The 20280-nt window shown below is 31.0% G+C and overlaps 1 protein-coding gene across 18 annotated transcripts in view; it reads left to right on the forward strand.

Moving 5' to 3' along the window:
• Positions 1 to 19322, forward strand: part of LOC117788200 (protein alan shepard) — a 72350-nt gene extending 53028 nt beyond the window's left edge. The window contains exons 1-12 of one of the 18 annotated variants that reach the window (XM_034626896.1): positions 319 to 579; positions 2432 to 2467; positions 8449 to 8702; positions 8803 to 8861; positions 10277 to 10401; positions 13410 to 13551; positions 14186 to 14556; positions 14617 to 14802; positions 15144 to 15316; positions 15847 to 15887; positions 16110 to 16166; positions 16221 to 19322. In XM_034626896.1, the coding sequence (XP_034482787.1) occupies positions 8575 to 8702; positions 8803 to 8861; positions 10277 to 10401; positions 13410 to 13551; positions 14186 to 14556; positions 14617 to 14802; positions 15144 to 15305 (1173 nt within the window). In that variant the 5' untranslated portion in view covers positions 319 to 579; positions 2432 to 2467; positions 8449 to 8574 and the 3' untranslated portion in view covers positions 15306 to 15316; positions 15847 to 15887; positions 16110 to 16166; positions 16221 to 19322. Of the gene's footprint in view, positions 1 to 318; positions 580 to 658; positions 1277 to 2431; positions 2468 to 8448; positions 8703 to 8802; positions 8862 to 10276; positions 10402 to 13409; positions 13552 to 14185; positions 14557 to 14616; positions 14803 to 15143; positions 15317 to 15846; positions 15888 to 16109; positions 16169 to 16220 lie in introns of those variants that run through there. The other 17 variants (XM_034626895.1, XM_034626897.1, XM_034626894.1 and 14 more) reach the window with 17 other exon arrangements.
• Positions 19323 to 20280: the final 958 nt, after the last annotated feature.

The following is a 20280-nucleotide window of genomic DNA, read 5'->3' on the forward strand; positions in this document are numbered from 1 at the left end:
TCGTACAAAGAGCAATAAAATTATATAGTACATATATACACATATAATAGACATACATACATATACGTAGCGCCGCATACCGGCGCTTTTCTCCAACATTTTTATATTTTGCCACTCCGCTCTTACTACTACTAGATATCCACACATTCATTCGCACTCGCAATCGCACCCGCACTCTCACTAAGCAGTGCTTAATAAGCACTCTCACTCCCGCGCTCCCGCTCTTGCGCTCTTGTTCTCTTTTGCATCGGCGACTGCGCATGCGTCGCTCTCCTGCGCCGGTTTCAGCTTTGTGTTCGTCGCTGCTCATCGCGGCATTCAGTTTCATTTTAATTTTTGTCGTGGTCGGTTGTGTTGTGCGCGTGTGCTCCAAGCAAACACTAAAATTCAAAAACTAAAATTGAAATCAGCTGGGCTGCACAGTGTCACACAGTTTGTTCGTTCAAAGCTTGCAAATTTCTTTGCTACGTGTACGCGCCGACGACAACAAAAACAACCACAAACACGAAACACATCTCTAACTAACTGTATTTGTGCATATGTATACAGTTTCTCGTCTCTATTCGTGTATCTAATTGTGTACGTGTGTATATTTATCGCCTAAAGTTGACGTCGTCTCGTCATCAACAAAATTAATTGCCAGAGAGCAGCAACTAATAAAAAATTATGCAAAAATTATAAAATATATATATATATAGCAACAATAAGGTAGTGAAATATTATCGTTTGTGCGGCATTTTCCATTGTTTTCTCTAAATCGCTTTCGTTGTTCGTATATAGGTGTATATGTATGTATGCGTATGTATATGTATGTGCGGCTGTGAAACGGCATTAAAAAATATAAAAATAGCAATAGAAAGTTATTAAAGCGATTTGCAAAAAAGAAATATAAAAAATCAGCAAAGTGCAAAATCAAGCGAAAATACATACATACATATTTTTTATATACACATCAAAACCAAAAAAAAGAGGCATTCAAGAAAAATAGTTAAAGCTCCGACTTTGTACTCGCTCTCTTGCTCTCGCTCTCCCGCTCTGTCGCTCTCCGTCTACGACCAGGGGCGCACTTGAAAAGGTCGCAAAAGTTTGTAAACAGCAGAAAGCTTTCTGCAACTGTGTGCGTGTGCTATTGCGAGAGTGTATCATTGTATCTGTGTCTCTGCCTGTGTGCATAGAAAAGTGAAGAAACAGCGGCAAAAAGCAAACGCCGTCAACGTCGTCATTCTCATTCACATTCTCCTTATCCAGCAGCAGCAGCTGTCAAACACAAAACAAAGTAAATAAAAGCAATTGTCCAAAATGATTTTGAATCTTCTTTCGTTTCTTGTGTTGTTGCAAATAACAAATCACTAGAAATATTTATTTACATATTTACGTGCATTGGTTATTGGTGTTCTCACTTTTATTGCTTTATTCGCCCCCACACACACGCGTGTTCGCGTCAATAAGCAAGAAAGTAAATACAGTAAACATTCCTTTTACATCGAAGGGAAGCAAACGAATGCTTTCAAACGGAACTGTCAAGATAAAAGCATTTAATTTAAAAATGTCACTCAATGGGTAATGCGAACTTACAGCCAGTGTTGACAAATTCAAAGAGACACGGTATAAGACTTATTGCAGTATTTGCTGCAAAACTTTCCTGCAATGCTGAGACTGAGACTTTAAATGTATACTCCTTTTTTATATATAAAAGTAACTTTTTCGACATACTTAGGAAACTATTTTTTTAAAAATAGGTTTATATGAGTTGTTTGCATAGAATGTTTACTGTAATAAAGTACAATGTCTGCCACAGCAATAACAACATTTTAAGCATCAGCATAGCTGAATATTTTTCTACCGAATTTCGTTTAAATAAAATGTATTGCCTTGTGAAAAATTAATTGAACCGCAGCCGTCAGCTCTTGTCTGCATCTTTATGTATGAATGTATGTATCTATGTATGCACATATATATGTAGATATTTGTATATGCTTCCGCATCTGTGTGTACAGTGGCTCACAGCTTATTTGGCAATGATGTTTTTTAATTTTTAATTTAAAAAAAATCAAAGGAATTCATTGAGCTTACATTTATTTAAAAAAAAAAGCAAATGAAAATATTTAGCTTAAAGTCAAACAATAATTAAAAAATCTTTCCATCTTTCTATCAAGAAGAGAAACTGTACGAATAAAAACAAGGAATCCGCGACTTTATTAATATTTTTGGTTGTTGGTTCTTTGATTTTAAACTGTTTTCAAAGCGAAGAGAATGAAGAACGAAACGAAACTGATAAAATAATATAAACAAGATATAAATTAAAATGATTTATTTTTAATTGTTTTATTTGCAACTATTCAATGATTTTCATCTATTGTCTGCGTCTACATATGTATCTATATCTCTTCCATATGTCTGATAAGAATGTTCGATTTACATTTGTTTCTAGGCTTACCAGTGGGTTAATCAGCTCAACACTTTAGAGGTTAGTACAATTAATTTCAACAGCTTATGCTTTTAGACATGGTCAATTTTAAAATCAAATTGAGCGAGTGTATTCCTTGTCTCAATTTTATTGAGTCAGCTTTAATTCTTTAAAAATTTATGTCTGTATAAATAAAAATATTTTTTACTCAGAAGCATAAGAAACTGGAATATATGCGGGAACACCTAGACATTTTTTGTATGTAGCGTTGTTTTACGGTTTCCTCCTTTTTTATTTGGTTTTTCGTAGGGTTAATAAAGGATAAAAATTTTTTTTGTTTCTGTCAGAGTTTTTTTTTTTTTTTTAGAAATTTTTAAAATTTTGCTTTTTTTCGAGTCGTTTTTTTTTTAGAGGAACGCCCACTTTTGTCATCATTACTCGAGAATGGCTCAATACTCGACGCTCAATTAATGCAGCTTTGCAAAAAAAAAATTAAAACCGAAGCTCAGAATTTTTTTCGAGTTTTCCTTGAATTTTAAACTAAAAATAGCTAAAAAAAAAAAAAAAAAAAGCTTAAAAAACATTTTCCTTATTCAAACATTAATAACTCCTAAACTACTGGCTTATCCATCCAAAAAAGTCGGTTTGGTTAAATTCAGAAGAAAATTGTCCAAATTTGTTGCCTAGTGTAATCTATATTTATTTATTTCACACACTTCCAACAATATCCAAAGCAATTTTTATCGGCTTACAATTTGTAGCTACTGTTACGTTCAACAGCAACAACATTTAAAACAAAAGCATGTTTGCTGTTACGATAACTAGTTCTAGGAGTTCCTTATCAGTAAGGGCAACAACAACAACAATAGAAATATGTCAGCTGCTCTGTGTATAGCCATTTATTGTTATCCACTCATACTCATACCCAATAATACTCGGAATTCGACTAAATTGACCAGCAGTACCATGGCAGTACCAGGCAGTACCGGCATCTCGGCAATACGATCGACCATCGCCTGATCAAGTGACGAACCCCAGTTCCGAACTTTTTTCTGTTCAATTTTTCTGTTGAAGTTGCCCGCCACGGGAATGGAGAGCGGGGATAGGAGATCGCGGATCGGTGACTAAGCAATGTGGAATTCCATTTGCATTTTGACGCGATAAGAAGACAACAAAACAAGAATAATGATATTGCTACACTAAAAAAAATCAATTCTAGAATAAAGAACATTCATCTTAAATATCTTGTTCGTAAAATAAGACCATTTTAAGACTGAATTGCTAATATTGATGGAGAATTTTGATCTAAAAAATTGCAGCTCTTAACATAAGAATAAAAGAATATATATATTAGAGTGGTTCAATTTTTTTTCGCGACAAAGTGGTTACCAAATCGTAATCTACGGTAAATTCTAAGCAGAATTGTCCAAGAAACCATGGGTCTAAAATTTTTGCGTTTTTAGTGCTTGAAAGGACGACAATTATGTTTCAGGGACAATTTGTCACTGTATTTGAGTTCTGGTCCTAACAAGTTTTGATACCAATGCACTCTAATATACATACTATATATCAAAATAAAACAACAATAAATAAATTATAAATTCCCATTTTTTTTTTTTATTTATTGACTTACATTTTTTAAATATTTATTCTTATAATTTGAACTTGGCCTTATTTGAAATGTTCTCAAAACGAAGATGTGTTTTTTAACTTTAAGAATTTTATGTTCTCGACGAATTTTCTAGACCAGAATTCCCAGTTTGAGAGCAAAATCCCCATTTTAGAACATTTCTTATCGGTGTATGAAATGAAATGAAATTGTTGGTTTACTTATAAATTCAATATATGGCAGTTTGATGACGCCATAAATATGGAGAACATCTCAATTGAACGTAAATAATTTTAGTTTGTCAAGAAATCAAAGATCCAATCAAAATTATATACCTAAAACCATAATCCAACAAATTTGTGTTAGATACGCTACACATAAAAATGTTAAGGTCAATTCGATTGTTTTTTCCGTTTGCATTATATTGTGTTTGGTGATTTTTCAAATGACTCATTATTAATTAGATACATGCAAGCCGACATACATATGTACATACATATATACATGTCCATTGTACATTGCACAAGTATGTGCGTCTCAGTTTACGCTTGCTGTTGTTGTTGTTCTTTTTGCAATCGCTGTAGTGTATGTAAGTATCGTAGTCGTTTTGTTTTCACACATACCGCCATCGTCAACGTGAGTGTCGTCTCGTGGCACATGCGGCGTATGAGTGATAAAATATTTTCTGTGCTTTCCCTTTCCTCATTTATTTTGTGCGTGTGTGTGTTTGTGTGTTAGTTTTTGTGTGCATATGTGGAGGTTATCGGTGGTGTTGCCAGATTAAATAAAATGTATTTAAAAAAAAAGGAATAGAAAAGAATAAGAAATAAAAAAATATATTTAAAAGACACATTTTAAATCGGGGCTCGCAAATAAAACTTATTTTAACTACACAAATCAAAAATAAAAATTATTTTTAAATTTTTGCTATGAAAATCAAAAATATAAGTTATTTGTAATTTGTTTTCCATTTTTATTTAAAAAAATAGAATTTTTTTTTTTTAATTTGAATAAAATATAATAATATACCAAAAAAAATATTTCAAAATAATAATTGTTTAAATTAAAATTTTTAAATGAACAAGTGATTTGACGATGCTTTCACTTTTAATTATTAACAAATTGATAGACTTTTTTTTAACTTGTAAATTACATTAAATACGCGCATTTACATATTCACGTTTGGTCTTAGGAGCCTAAAGAAATAGATGTATATATTTATATATACATTTAAGAGGCTTTTGCTTTAAGGCTCTGCTATTGTTGTTCTCGTTGTCGTCTTTGCTTATGTTGTGTTCAAAACGTGTTGTATTCGAAAATTCGGCATGTAGCCATTCTGTGTTGTATCGTTATATTAAGTGCCCTAAAGGCAACCCTAGCCAACACTCCACTACTATACGCCCGCTCACAAATTTGAGTTAAGTGTTACTTCCGCTATTCACACATTCACGAGTCGTGGCATTCATTAATTTTTCAAGCGTAAAGAAAGTGACACAAGAATAATAAATACATACTCAAACAATAAAGAATGGTCACCCTCGGCAGACTGAAGACTTAATACACTTTCAAAGTCTTGTATTCGAATTTATGCAAAAATCACAATCTGTAACAGTGATTGAAGTATCAAGAAACAAGAAAACTAATTGCAAATGTATGAAACAAAACAAAATTTTATTTTGGTTGTAACTTAAACTCTTCGAATCGTGAAACTGACTGTGTACCGCTTTAACATAGCCAGAAAGGGGCGGTAGTTTTTGAGCACCATTTCCAGCTCGACGTGGTTTCCGATCACGTTCTGAAGAAATATTTGATTGTGTAACTGCGTTTGAGGCTCTTTTCGCACATTTGCAAAATTACGAATGTTTTGCACGTGCCACATAAACTATTTGGCCACTACAGAAATGCAGAATTTTGCAGTGATTAGTAGTGACTGCTAATAGGACAACGATATATCAATAACATACATCTGTTTTTCTGTATATTGTGTTGGAAACATGTGTAGATGTGCAACCATCCCTTTTTTGAAAAGTACCCATATGCCTTAGTTGTAAGGGTCACAGCATAACGGAACATAGCTTTATAGGTGTGCAATACAGATGCTATTAATAATAATTATTCATAACTTGTATTTACTTTAAAAAGTGAAGAAGTGGTAATAAAACTAAAGTAAAGAAATGGAACTTCTATTTAGTATTAATAGTATATGAGAACAGATTTTAATATAATAAAAATAGTTAGCTTCATTTAACAATATTATTTTCTATGTTCTTAATATAAGACCCTTTCCATCAAATATCCAAGATTACCAATTGGCTGCCAATCAGTTTAACCTCTTGTGGTCAGACTAAAGGCACCATTTGCTAATTGAATAGGGCCAATTATGACGGCCATCAACGACAGAGACTGATATGTTCCATAAGCCCCAGGAACAGGTGAGATACACTTGGACTTTTAGCTGATTAATCTAACTTATTAAAAATGCAACAGTCACAGTTAAAGTAACTAAAGTGCCGACTTGTGACCTTTAACAGTTCCAGGTCTCTGTTAGTTCAATGCTTATCGCAATTGTTGATATCTACTTATAATTAAGAGACTGTTTTTTTTTAACAAATCACGAAAAAAAAAATAGTTGACTGATTCAATGAGAAAAATATGTATTTATAATAAAATATCACATGATATCTAACTCATGTAAAAAATGCTTTTACGAAACAGTTATGTAGTTAACATTAACACTATTATCAAAATGAACTAGTATATATGTATATATGCATAAATACAATGGCTCACAGCTCACATGCTAAGCTATGTTTTTTTTATTGCTTTATTTAAATATAATATAAATAAAAAATTAAATCAAAATATTATGCTTAAGTTTAAGCATTGATTAACAAATCAAAGTTTATTTTATCTGTTTCAATTAAAAGATAAATCAATTTAAAGTAAAATAAATTTACTTTTAATTACGGATCCGATAGAAAGCAAAAACAAACGAAAAACAGAAAACCACAGTTGTTGGATTCATAAGATGCCTTGCCCCGTTAATCTGTTTTAAGTATTGCCCATTTCCTTTGTGAACCCAAACCCTTGACTCATCGAGAATTTTATCTGCTGTTTTCTGCTTTCTTTATGTTTAATCCCAGCTGCGTTGAATTGGTCGCCTACTCAATTGCGTTATCGTCTTTAATTTAATAATTTTGTTTTTTTTTTTGCATTTTATTGTTCCGTTGTGCAGGCTCGCTCTTCTTATGTTTATATGTATATACACCAATACATTCACTTATCACGGTAAGTTCAAGTACTTAGCAAATAGGAGTCGCTATTTCCGCTCATATATATGTCTGTGTCTGTAAATTTAATTTTATTATATGCAATTGACATGAAAATAAAGATATGTGTGTCGTTTTTTCAAAATCCCGGGAATATTACTGCTACCCAGACCCTTCACATTGTTTTTTTTTTTCGATGCCTACTGTACGATCTAAATTTAAATCTAGTACGTTCCGAAACAACTATTTCGGTAAAAGGTTCTATTTCAAAGGTCTCAAAATCAAATTAATTACGATAAAAAGAGTTGATTAAAAGTAAAAACTTGAGATTTAAAATTTTCGAATTTTTGAATTTTCGAAAATACAAAGGGTGGACCCTTACCATCAAAACCGAGTCTTTGTCGAAAATAATTAAATTTTCTAAATAAATATAATTTGAATACAAAATGAATTAAGAGGCCAACCCATGATAAAAATTGCATTCCGCTTGATAATCGGATGAGTTTTGTTCAAGTTATGACAGTTCGAAGTTGGTCAAGCCTCTGACCTAGCAACTTTACAAGTCCAAATTTTTCTTAATTTAGACATGATTTTTTACAAAAAAATTAAAGGTCTCAGAATCAAGTTTAAAGTGTTGTTTTATACTAATTACGATATAAAGAGTTGATTAAAAGTGAAAACTTCAGATTTAAAATTTTGAAATTTCAAATTTTCAAATTTTGAATTTTCAAAATTTCAAAGGGGGGACCCTTACCATCAATATGGAACATGGCTGTAATATTTGAAAAATAATAAAATTTTCTAAAATATCAAAATTCAAATGCAGATTGAATTAAGAGGCCAAACCATGACCAAAATGACATTCCGCTTCGAAATCTGTCTAGTTTCACCAAAGTTATGGAGGTTAGCATTTGGTCAAGTCTCTGATTTAGCAACTTTACAAGTCAAAATATTTCTTAAGTTTGACATGATTTTTTACGTGATTTTTGAAACGTCCCAGAATCAAGTTTGATTCTATGTCAATTACCAACTGCTATTTCAAATGTCGAAATTCCAACAAAAATTAACCGACTTGTTAAATATTTTAATATCGTGTAACAGTATCTGTTTTTATGTAGCTCTCTCACACTTTATCTGTCTTATTTTTGCTATTATTCATATAGTACGGACAGCGTGTTCCAACTGCTGCCTCACCGAGCAATACGAACTCCAGCAGCTCATCAAATACGGGCTCCCAAAGTGGCACACTGAGCACTAGTCTGAGCAACACCATAAACACAAACACCACAATGGGTCCCAACGGTACGGTACAGAATCAAAATCAGCAGGGCGGTGAGCAATTGTCAAAAACGAACCTCTATATTCGCGGACTTCAACAAGGGACAACCGATAAGGATTTAGTTAATATGTGTGCACAGTGAGTATTGAAACAAGATATTAAACCAAACTTTTATACTCAGTTCTTAGTTTACGTTTATTTACGAGTGATCAAAACAATGTTTTTATCTTCCTTGCAGATATGGAACAATAATATCAACCAAGGCTATTTTAGATAAAACAACAAACAAATGTAAAGGTATTTTTTTCTTCACCATTCTCATCATTATTTTATTTATGTGTGTTTTTCGTATATGTATTATTAGTATGCGTTATGTAATCAAGATACAAACACAGATAACAGAAAAAAAATACAAACAAGTAAAAAAGAAAAGATTTTCTCAAATGTTTTTATTTTTTCTTCTTTGTACTTTTTTTTAATATGCTCAGTACTCAACATGTATCAAAGTTGATGTTATACCTTCTTTCCACAACAAAACATATTTTTTTATTACTGTATATTAGATTGCCTTCAAATTCTCTTTTTCAATAATAAAAAAAAATTTCTAAAAAAAAAAAAAAAAGGAAAGAAATACTTAAAATTTGTGTTGGAAAGAGGGTACTAATCCCGCTACAACTACAAGTAAAATATAAAAGAAAACCATCGACTGCTAAGCATATTAAATTTAAAATTACCTTTTACACTTTTGTATATAGTTTTGTTTTTTGTATTTGGAAATATTTTTATCGAATTTGTTGTATTATTTGGATTGTCCTTTAATGTATTTTTGAAAAATGAAAAATTAGCAGCTAAGATTTTCTACTTTCTATGTTTCAACTTTTTGGCATTATTTGGATTTCTTCCAATGATGAGTTCCTAATTTTGTATACTTTTTCTTTCGCAATCGTATCATTCATGCATTCATTCTACTGCACTCTAACCCGAATCTTTCCTACTACTACAAATGATAACGATAATAGATGTGATAACTTTAACAAATACGAAAACGAGCTGTACAAATGATTGTGTATTTAAAGTCCTATTGTTTCCGTTGTTTTTTTTTTCTTTATATAAGTATATTAACCGTTTTGCGGAAAATTATCGTATAAGTTACATTCTTAAATGTTTCTTCATATTAACTTACTGCTTATTTTGAAACGATACAAATATTAATTTTTGATGTTGAATCAAAGCATATAAAAGTAGAAAATTTTCTGAAAGATACAATAATTATACGCAAAAAGGGTCCTTATATATATTTGTATTTTATTATATTTATTAGTCTTTCTTTTATAAGATTACGCATGTCTTACGACAACAGATTATTAATTTATTTTTCACTTTTTTTCTTGTTCTCCCACTGTTTTTTTCAATATTGAAAACTAAACTCGAAATACGTTTCGAAAATATTTTGTTTTTGATTTGTTTTTCATTCTTTACTTGAAATAACGAATTTTAATTTTGCACGAACAATATTTTCTCTTCTTTACATTATTAAATGTGTGCTCAATATAAAATATTTTATTTTTATATTCGTACAATTATATATATTTGAACATATATTTAAACATGCAATTAAAAAAAAAAAATTCCACCTCCCTATGTAAAACGAAACACACACGAAACGAAACGAAAAACAAAAACAAAACAAAAACAAAATATGTTTCTTGCAGGTTACGGCTTCGTCGACTTCGAGCAGCCAGCGTACGCTGAGGGAGCCGTTAAGGGACTGCAGGCGAAGGGCGTTCAAGCTCAGATGGCCAAAGTGGGTATCTGGGTGCTTCATAGGCCGGCCATTGTACGTTTGTTTGCATGCAAGTAATACTCACTCCTCACACTGCAAACTTTCCCCATTCCCATGACGAACCACCTAATCCGTAATCCTACTTAACCCCTAACTAATCCACATCCCATATCTAACCAAAAAATCATTGCTATCTGTTTACTTTGTTTTTAATGAAAGGTTTATTGTTCAAAATATTTAGTTTTTGAGACTAGAATTTTATTTAATTACTTACAAAGATATTTAAATAGTTTTCATAATTATTGTAATTGTTAAAGTTTTTATGTACTTTTAATTGAACTGAACAGAAATCTGCGACCATCTAAAGTATTTAAATTCTCGCTCAATACTGAAAGTTGAAATGTTTTAGTCCTTTTCGCCCGTCCAAATATTTAATCTATTCTATTTAAAACTATTTTATTAATATTAACAGCTGAACTAATGTGGCACACACACACATTTTCTAAATTTAAAATCTTACTTATTCAGTTAAAACTAAAAGTCGCGTACAACAGTCTTACTTTCGATGCCTCAAATGGTCTTTTTATTTTTCAATATATACACCCATTTAATAATATAAATTTTATATAATTTTCATTTTATTTCATTTAATCCCCTGCCAAAAATGTCCCAGAACTAAATCAAAACAACATCCAACCATAGCGACTCCCCTAGATTATAGTGTTGTTGCTCTATATAAACGAATCTTTGGTATCGTAATAAGTATAGTATACGTCATACTAAGCATCCCTACCGATAGCCACAATTAAATTAGTACATATTCGAAATTTAGTAGTCACCAATTCATCTTAGTGTAGTTAAATTAAACATTAAATGAAGCCACATGAAATAGTTGAGTTTATTTTTAATGTACCAACTGATACATCTCATGACCATATTAAAAACGAAAATATTTTAAAAATTAAAAAAAAATTATTTAATTTTTTAAGTGTACAAATTTAGTGTACATTAAATAATAATAAGCAAATCAATTTATTTATTTGGTTGTACTCGTTAACTCCCTATCATATTATATTATAAAAAAGCAATCATTTAATTTCTTCATTTTATAGTCATTTTCCGAAAACCAAATAAAGAGACGTATATAACAATTTAGTGAGTTTGTTAATTATAACATAAGTTATTTTTAAATTTCAACTACCTAGATTAAATAGATGCCAGGCATTTTAATTCGAGTAATTATCAGACCCATAAAAATAGTCAAATACTAGCAATTATTATAGAATTTCAGTTGAATCTGTTATTAAACTAAAATCATTCGATATAAAAGCCCGAAAGAAATAAGTACTTTTTCTAACGAAGACTAGTTATCATAATAGACTCACTTCAGAAACCGAAATATCTTTGATCATTTACATATTTACCGATTTATCCTTTTTATATTTAACATATTATTCATGTTAAGTAGATATTCAGGTGATTCTGATTAGTATTATATGAATAAAAAACTAATCTAAATATCTGTACTGTACTGTATGATTATATTGTAACTTATAGAATTTCAAAGATAACTGTAGTCGAGCCTAAATCTACGTAAAGATTTGTATTATCAACATGTCCTTTAAAAATAAGATCACGATCTAAAATAGGTAGAAAGGTAGAAGATCATTTTATTAACTATTAATATTTTGAGAATCCCATACATATAGTTTTTTGGTTGGTATCGTATTAATTAAGAGTATCAAGTTTTCCAATTAATTATGACAAATCCATAGAATATTTGTATAAAATGTAGAGTTTTTTTATTTTTCTTGTAGGTATTCTAAAAGTGAAAAATGTAATAACCAAAACAAGTCCCAATGTCCACATTGACAGAATAAGTAGCTTAATAGTCAATACTATATTTAATTCTAATTAAAGTTTGTAATTAAATCGTAACAGAAAATTAGTACTTTAGTACGAATGTTTAATATGGTGCATATCAAAACTTGCAAATCAAATTAATATTTATTTGATTGAACACAGATAAACAACTTCTATCACAATCTCTAAATTTTCGATTGGAATAGCGGACTTAGCTTAACAAATAGATATTGTGTTTGTATAAAAGTCGAGAATTAAACGTAAAGTAACGTAATAATCTTAGATAGACTAACGTACACAAATTAATGATCATTTAACATATTTATAGCTCTACGTACTCTACATCTCAAACTGTATAAATTGAACTCGTATATTTGAAGTTATAGCCAGCCATATAACCAACCTACAAAGTTTGTTGTTTGAATACGCAAAATGCTACAAGCCTGCGCCGGCCAAAATCTAACTATGAAATAAAAAACCAAAGCTAAACTCTAAGTATAAAACTCACTTAAACTAAGAAATACATACATATGTGTGATCAGGTATTTAACTTAATTAAGTCCAGTTATAGGCAGTTTTGTATGTTTCATTTATTCATATATATTTATCATAATCACAATAATCGGACATGCTTATACTATATATACATAAAGATATACTGTAAAGTCAGTGAGCTTATAAACACATTTAAGGTATATTTAAGCAAAATTTCAAGTCATTAGCAGAGGCAGTTCATATTATCACGATATTTCACATTTCTCACTCGATAAATCGATTAAGTCAGGCACACTAAAATTTACTAAAACACACACACAGACACACACTTAAGAACACACACCTACATAAGCAACAATAACCAGAAAACAAATAACAGCAAATGTTTTGAAAATTTTACTAATGACAAAATTTTTACGTTTTAATTTCTTTCCTCCACTCTCTCTCTCTTTCTCTCTTTTGAAACATGTCGTGTCTGTCGTCTTTTTTATTTACATACAAACACATTAAAAACAACACACACATACGTACACGCAACACACGCTCATGCCAAAAATGCTTTTGTTTATATATGTTTATCTATTGTGTGGAACCCCGAATACAAACAAAACAAACTTAACTAATTGATTGATCCTTCAACAATAACCAAATACACACACTTAAATTGTACACACTGCTGTCCAATGCATCCAACAACTACACAGCAACAGGAACAGGATCCCACAAATTTGTATATAGCAAATTTGCCGCCACACTTTAAGGAAACTGATCTGGAGGCAATGCTAGCTAAATATGGTCAAGTGGTTTCCACCAGAATATTGCGAGATCAGCAGATGAACTCAAAGGGTAAGAGAAAACACAGCAATGCAGATTTTAATTTTTATACCCGTTACTTAAAAAATGAGTAAAAGGGTGTATTGTGTTCGTTGTAATGTATGCAACAGTGAGAAGAAGGCATCTCCGACCCCATAAAGTATATATATTCTTGATCAGCATCAACAGCCGAGTCGATATAGCCATGTCCGTCTGTCTGTCTGTCCGTCTGTGTGAGCGCCTAGATCTCAGAGACCATAAGAGATAGAGCAACCAAACTTCCACAAACAGATTCCAAATGCGTTGGAGAAGGTCGTTTGTTTTAAATTTATGACATGACCATAAATCGCGAAAAACCACTACACCCACAGTTTTTAAAATAATACAGTTTTCATAGTTAAAAACTTTATCTATTAATATGATCTATAATCATACTTAACCGCAGCAAGATCGGACAAATAGAATGGGAGTAATAGGTAACCAAACTATTAATAAAGTTATTTTTTCAATACAATCGCCTAAAAGTATGCAGCAGGTTTTATTAGGTAGTAATTTCTTTAAAGTACTTTTATATGCACTGAAATAAGTAACGGGTATCCTATGTTCGGAATCTCGACTATAGAATATCCCACTTGTTTTTAATTTAATAACATTCACTATTGATTAGGTGTTGGATTTGCACGGATGGAAAGCCGTGAGAAATGTGAACAAATTATTCAAATATTCAACGGTAATACAATACCAGGTGCCAAAGATCCGCTATTGGTGAAATTCGCCGATGGTGGTCCCAAAAAGAAGAATCTCTTTAAAACACCTGATCCAAATGCGCGGGCGTGGCGCGAAGTCTCCGCCGAGGGTATACCCGTTACCTATGATCCGAGCATGCAACAAAATGGTGTCAGCGTCAACGTTGGAACACCCATAGGAATGCCATATTCTCGCTTTGGGGCACCCCAAGTCGGTGGGTATCCAGTGGCTGGATCGCAGTGGATACCCGGCTATATGATGACACAACCGATCACTCAGGTAGATGATCAGGTGAGTAGTAGAGAAGTAATTACTAAACGCATACCATTGTATTTGCCCAACATTTATCAGTATTCCTCATCTGCTCTGCAGTATATGCAAATGGCAGCCGCTCCACAATTGGGTGTCACATCATATAAACCGGATGCTGTTAATCAGGTGCAGCCACGCGGCATCTCGATGATGGTTAGTGGCGAAACGGCTGTGCCTTATGGAACAATGATGCCGCAGTTGGCCACACTGCAGATTGGCAACTCTGTAAGTGCTTACTGGCGACCAATTTAATCTCAAGTCCCTTACAACAACACTCAAACAATATAAGTGTATATATATATATATATATATAGATATATATGTACATATAAAAGTTTGAGTAATATCGTTACCATAATAGCATTTGTGTCTATTGGAGTGTCCATTACAGACTTGAAATCCTTGAAAAGTCTTGTACACATTCATATATTTCAAATATACACGTGTGTTGTGTGCTGTGTGTTTGATTGATGAATTTTTGATGATGCTGATATATGTATATTTTGTATTCTATATCTGTTCTTATATTCCATTTTTTTTCCGTTCCTTTTTCGGTTCCATTATAGAACTTTTCTCCATCGTTACAGTATATTAGTCCAACTTATCCATATTACGCACCACCAACTATTATACCAACAATGCCAATGACAGATTCCGAACAGGCTAGCACAGCTGCATCACCCGACGAGGCATACACACAGTATGCACATCAAGCCGCTCCCAAATAGATCTTTGCGAGGTGAGTGATGTCTCTCTCTCTCTCTCTCTCTCTCTCTCTGTCTCTGTCTCATCTTTGTCTATAACTCACTGTCTGTCATGTTGAACTAGAACCATGGCTCAACGCTTTCTGATCTCTCCAAGTCCCTTAAACAGACCTTTTATTCACCAGGCACTTAATGTACCTGACAACTTAACTAGAGAGCTTTTGCTGCTGTTTTACGATTATTAAAATTATTTGCATGTGCTGTGTGCTTCAAGCTTTTTCCCCATTTACAAAAAAACTACAAAACAATTTTCAATGCTCACTCGCCTCATTTCATTTCACAATAATTTCATATCTGATTGCAGATTTTCAATAACTACAAACACCAATCATTTTTTCACTACTTCTATTTTGAGTGCTGCCTGTTGTTGCTTGCCTGTTTGCTTTCGATCTGTTCGTTAACTTCTAAATATCATAACTACTAAAAACAACTTTTTTACCTTTTTCTTTTTGATTTCTGCGTGCCAAAACTACAACAACATTACAACACGTTCTTTTCTATACAGTATAGTTACTAAGCAGCCTAAATACTGGTAATACATACTAGGTAATTATCATTAAATATAATATTTTTATGACATTTAAATTTAATATTTATGAGCCGACCTTAACACCTTTAATTATAAAAAAAAAATTATTATATATTTAAATATAAAAAGGGTTGATGAAGATAAAATCAGTTTGGCTTAAAAATATCAAGTTTGGATACATAATTACTAATGATACGAAATTATACTTAAGTAAAACTAAAGGCTTTTTTCCGTTTCAGGTATTATATTTTAGTACTCTATTTGAGTACTTTGTTATGCAATCGCTGGAATCACAATGTTACCAACTATCAAAAAAGCAGCTTCAACAACAACAACTACAACATAAGCTGTGAAAGAAAACAACAACAACAAGAAGAAAAGCAGACAGGATTCAGGTTGATAAAAAAAATAAAGACAAGAACAACAACAGTCAAAAGAAATGGTGCTGTTTAGTAAAAATATTGTTTACAAATTTGGAAAGAGAGAAACAGAGCCAGAGTTATTTATAGTGAAAAAGTAAAAGCAAAGATAAGAAAAATAATGATTGTACATGAGAGCAGGAGCGTAAACAAGTAAAGAAAAGCAAAGACTAAAATTAAATAATACAATATAGGTTTAATAAAACGTAAATAAAAAGGCTTAACAGCAGTAGAATGAATAAAACTTGAAACAAACAACTTTTCAATTGAATGAACGAAAACACTAGAATATATCGAGCCCTATTTGCATAAATAATATCTCCGTAAATATATAAAATTAAATTTTAATATTTTTGCTGCAGATGCGGTTGATAATTATGAACACATTTGTATCAACAAAACAATTTTCGGAAAAATGGCGCTTACGTTATATATGCAAATAGGGCTCGATATGTGTTACCGTGTAATTCAGAAATCAAACCTTACAACAGTTTCTACAGAAGGCACATGTGAATCAATGTAGCAACACACCAACCAAAAATTTGCTTGTTTGACCGAAAATCCATAATGTGTGCAATGTATGTTATAATTAACAAAACACAAGCAAATAAAAAAAAAAATTTAATTTAGAAAAAAAAGAAAATATTAATGAAATTGAAATGCAAACAAACTGCAAAGTTAAGCAGATGAGATGTAGTTTACTTTTACACAATGGCAACATTATTGTTATTGTCTATGTCGTCTATAAAAAAAAAAGAATTATAATTCGGTAATTTATGTATTTTAATTTGTATTATTTATATTTGCAAGCGAAATTGTTGTTGAAATGAAACATAAGGTGTGAGTTCATAGTTTATAAGGTTCTAAGCTAATTGCAAGCACAACAGATTAATGAAAATAGGGAAAGGGTGTTGAGATCAACAAAGAGATATGCATTTTTCTTTAATTTTCATCAAATTGTATAAACGAATTGTCAACCCCAAACGGATGTTATAATTAAAATAATTTGTTATTTACGAACGTTCCACTTATTTGAAATTTTTGCGTTGTACTTTTTGGAACTTGATAAGAAGCAGAAATAAAAATAAAAATGTAATTAAGAAACCATCCCCGAAGAGGAGGAAAACTAGGTTTAAGTACTAGCAAACTGCAGTAAACAGTAAATATAGTAGTTATAGAGTTAAATAAAAAAATGATCAACAAGTTTGTGAATAATAAAATCCGATGAAAATGTGAACGACAAAATAGGACGGAAAAAACAAATCTTGTACTAATTTTTAGCATATTTTTGCGCTCATCAGTCGATTTAATGAATTTTTTGTAGCTGTCTACAGTTTTTACGTTTAACTGTATGTGTTTTTGTAGGAAGTAAATAAAGAAAAACATATATTTAAATAAGAAAAACAAAAATAGGAAATTAAGATGAAAAGCATAGTGTATTTTCTCTGCAAACTGTTGTTTAGCGAAGAAGCGAGAATGATTATTGAAAATAATGTTGTTGAGCGACGAGATACGAAAAGAGATTGAAAGGGACATGAAGAACTGAAGCCAAACAATGAGGCATACACGGGAAAATGAACAAATACGAAAAACGAAAACAAGAAAGGTAAATAAATAAAGCATTCTAGTTTCAAATCGTAGTTAACTCCTCAGAGGAAAAGGATGCAAAATGTTTTTTAATAAGAAAGAAAAGATTCAACAACAAGTAATAGAAGACGGCACAGCAGTAGCAGAAATAAAAGCAAAATGAAAAATATAATGTTAAAAAATTAAAAAGAATCATATGATTAGAAATCTAGAAACTAGAAAACAACAAAAAAAAACATAAAAAACGAGAAATGCAGCGATTTTTTCCCAAGTCTCTAATAAAAAGTCTTTAGTATTTAATAAATCAATGGACAAAAAGAGACAGGCAGCACAGAGTTAAAAATTACAGCCTATCATTTTTTATTTATTTTTTTTTTAACAAAGTTCAAATTTCACACAGACCGTATTTGTGATTTTATTGAATGGAATATTGATGGACACTAAGTGGGCATGAGAATTTCAGGGAATGAGAGGTAGTAGTTTTAAAATACTATTAAATGGGAAAAACACTTTGTTTAAATTAAAATCCAACTAGATCCCAAATGCTTAGATCCTCTCGCACTCATAGTCCACTTACACTCACACAAACAAACATTCCTGAGCCAAGTCTTTGATTTTTATGATATCTTCGAGTCTATATAATTGGCATTAATGGATTTGTATTTTAATAACAGTTTCAAACAATCTATAAATAACATAAATACCAAAAGAAAACACAACGCCAAAAGTCTTCCTAAACCAAAACATAAGTGAAATGTTTGTTTTCTTATCAATATTATAAAAAAGAAAACAAAACTAACAAGCTAAAGGCATGAAAAGAAAACGCTTTTTTCGTTATCATGATTTAAATATGTTTCCCTTTTTTTTATAATTTATTTTGCTTTAGACTAATTAGCAATTGACACAACAAAAAATATCAAAGAGAACAAATCCCAGAATTGATAACCACATACATAACTCACTTTACTCCTACTAAAATGTATATGACTCTCTAAGTTGAAGCTTAAACCACGCAAGAACTAAAAAGAAATAAAGCAATGAATTTGAAAACATTCCAAGCGAAAAAAATAATAATTTAAGATATTGCGGAAAAGAGTTCAAAACCGATAAAATGCCGAAAAATCACAAATACGTCAACAATTTGAAAAAGGTGTTATTTGTAGCCCTCATTCTATACTCTGTATCTCGATATAAAGTGCAATTTATAATTTTTTTGTTTCTATTTATTTGAATTTTTTTTGTATTTGCGTTTAGCAAAAACATAATACATATAAGAAACATTTTTGAACTGTTTTATGCAGAAAATCCTTAGAATTTAAGTTAAGGACAAGTAGAAAACGTTAAATCTTAACTGCAAGTGTTTAGCAACCTTAGTTTTAAGGAAAGAACGAAGCATACTAGGCCCCCGATGAATAACACACACATGTTGTTGATGAGTATAAGAAATATGGAAGAAGAAAAGATTATAGAGAAATAGTAAAAAAAATAAGTAAAATATATAAAAACAATTTAGAAACTAAGATCAAAGTATTAGAAATTAAGTTTAGGATAACTAAGTTCAGATTGACAAGACGCGTTGCGACTAAGAACACTGAGAGTAGATGAAGTAGGACATATGTTTTTTTAATTGGTAGAAACGTATATGCGTTTGATTAGTTGGCTTGAGTGAAAGTTCACCGCCGAATAGATGGTAAACATTTGTAGTTCTTGTGTAGTTAGATCAGGACAAATACGCACGCAGTAATATTAAAAATGCTATCGCGATGGTTTATCGATTGGCAAGCAGTCCCACAGAAATGAAGACTACTATTACAAGACGGATTTTTTTTTCAAATCTACTTTGTCAAACAAAACTTAATAATTATTTGTTTTGCGCCTGAATTTTGTTTTATTTATGTTGTACACGTTTATTTTATTTTTAACTAATTTTAAGTAGTTAATTTATTATTTGTCTTAAATTAATAAACTACATCAAAGCAAAATAGAGGGTATTTTGCCAATTGTTCTTATCTTGAAACTGTTTTAACAAACCAAGCATAACGGAACAAAAATTAAAATCGAAGTTAATGAGTCCTTTGAATTAATTTTTAAGCAAATGCCTAATGTATAAAACTGCTAAATAAACACAAAAAATAAATTAAATAAAAAAACTTAAAATAAATAACACAAGTAAACTGTTTGTTTTTCATTTTACATTTGTGTTTGACATAATTGTTTTATGTTCTAAGTTTCGTATGTTATTATTTAGTAGCTAAATGCTATATATAAATTTAGAGTAAATTTACTCAACATACACCAAATAGTTTCCAATAATAAATTTTAAATGAATTGAATTATGTTTTATACAAAGGACAAAAGCTGTTGTAGAAATCGGCTGGCAGAAAAGTGAAAGAGAAATGCATAA

This window comes from Drosophila innubila, assembly GCF_004354385.1.
Source record: "Drosophila innubila isolate TH190305 chromosome 3L unlocalized genomic scaffold, UK_Dinn_1.0 0_D_3L, whole genome shotgun sequence".
Taxonomy (NCBI): Eukaryota; Metazoa; Arthropoda; class Insecta; order Diptera; family Drosophilidae; genus Drosophila; species Drosophila innubila.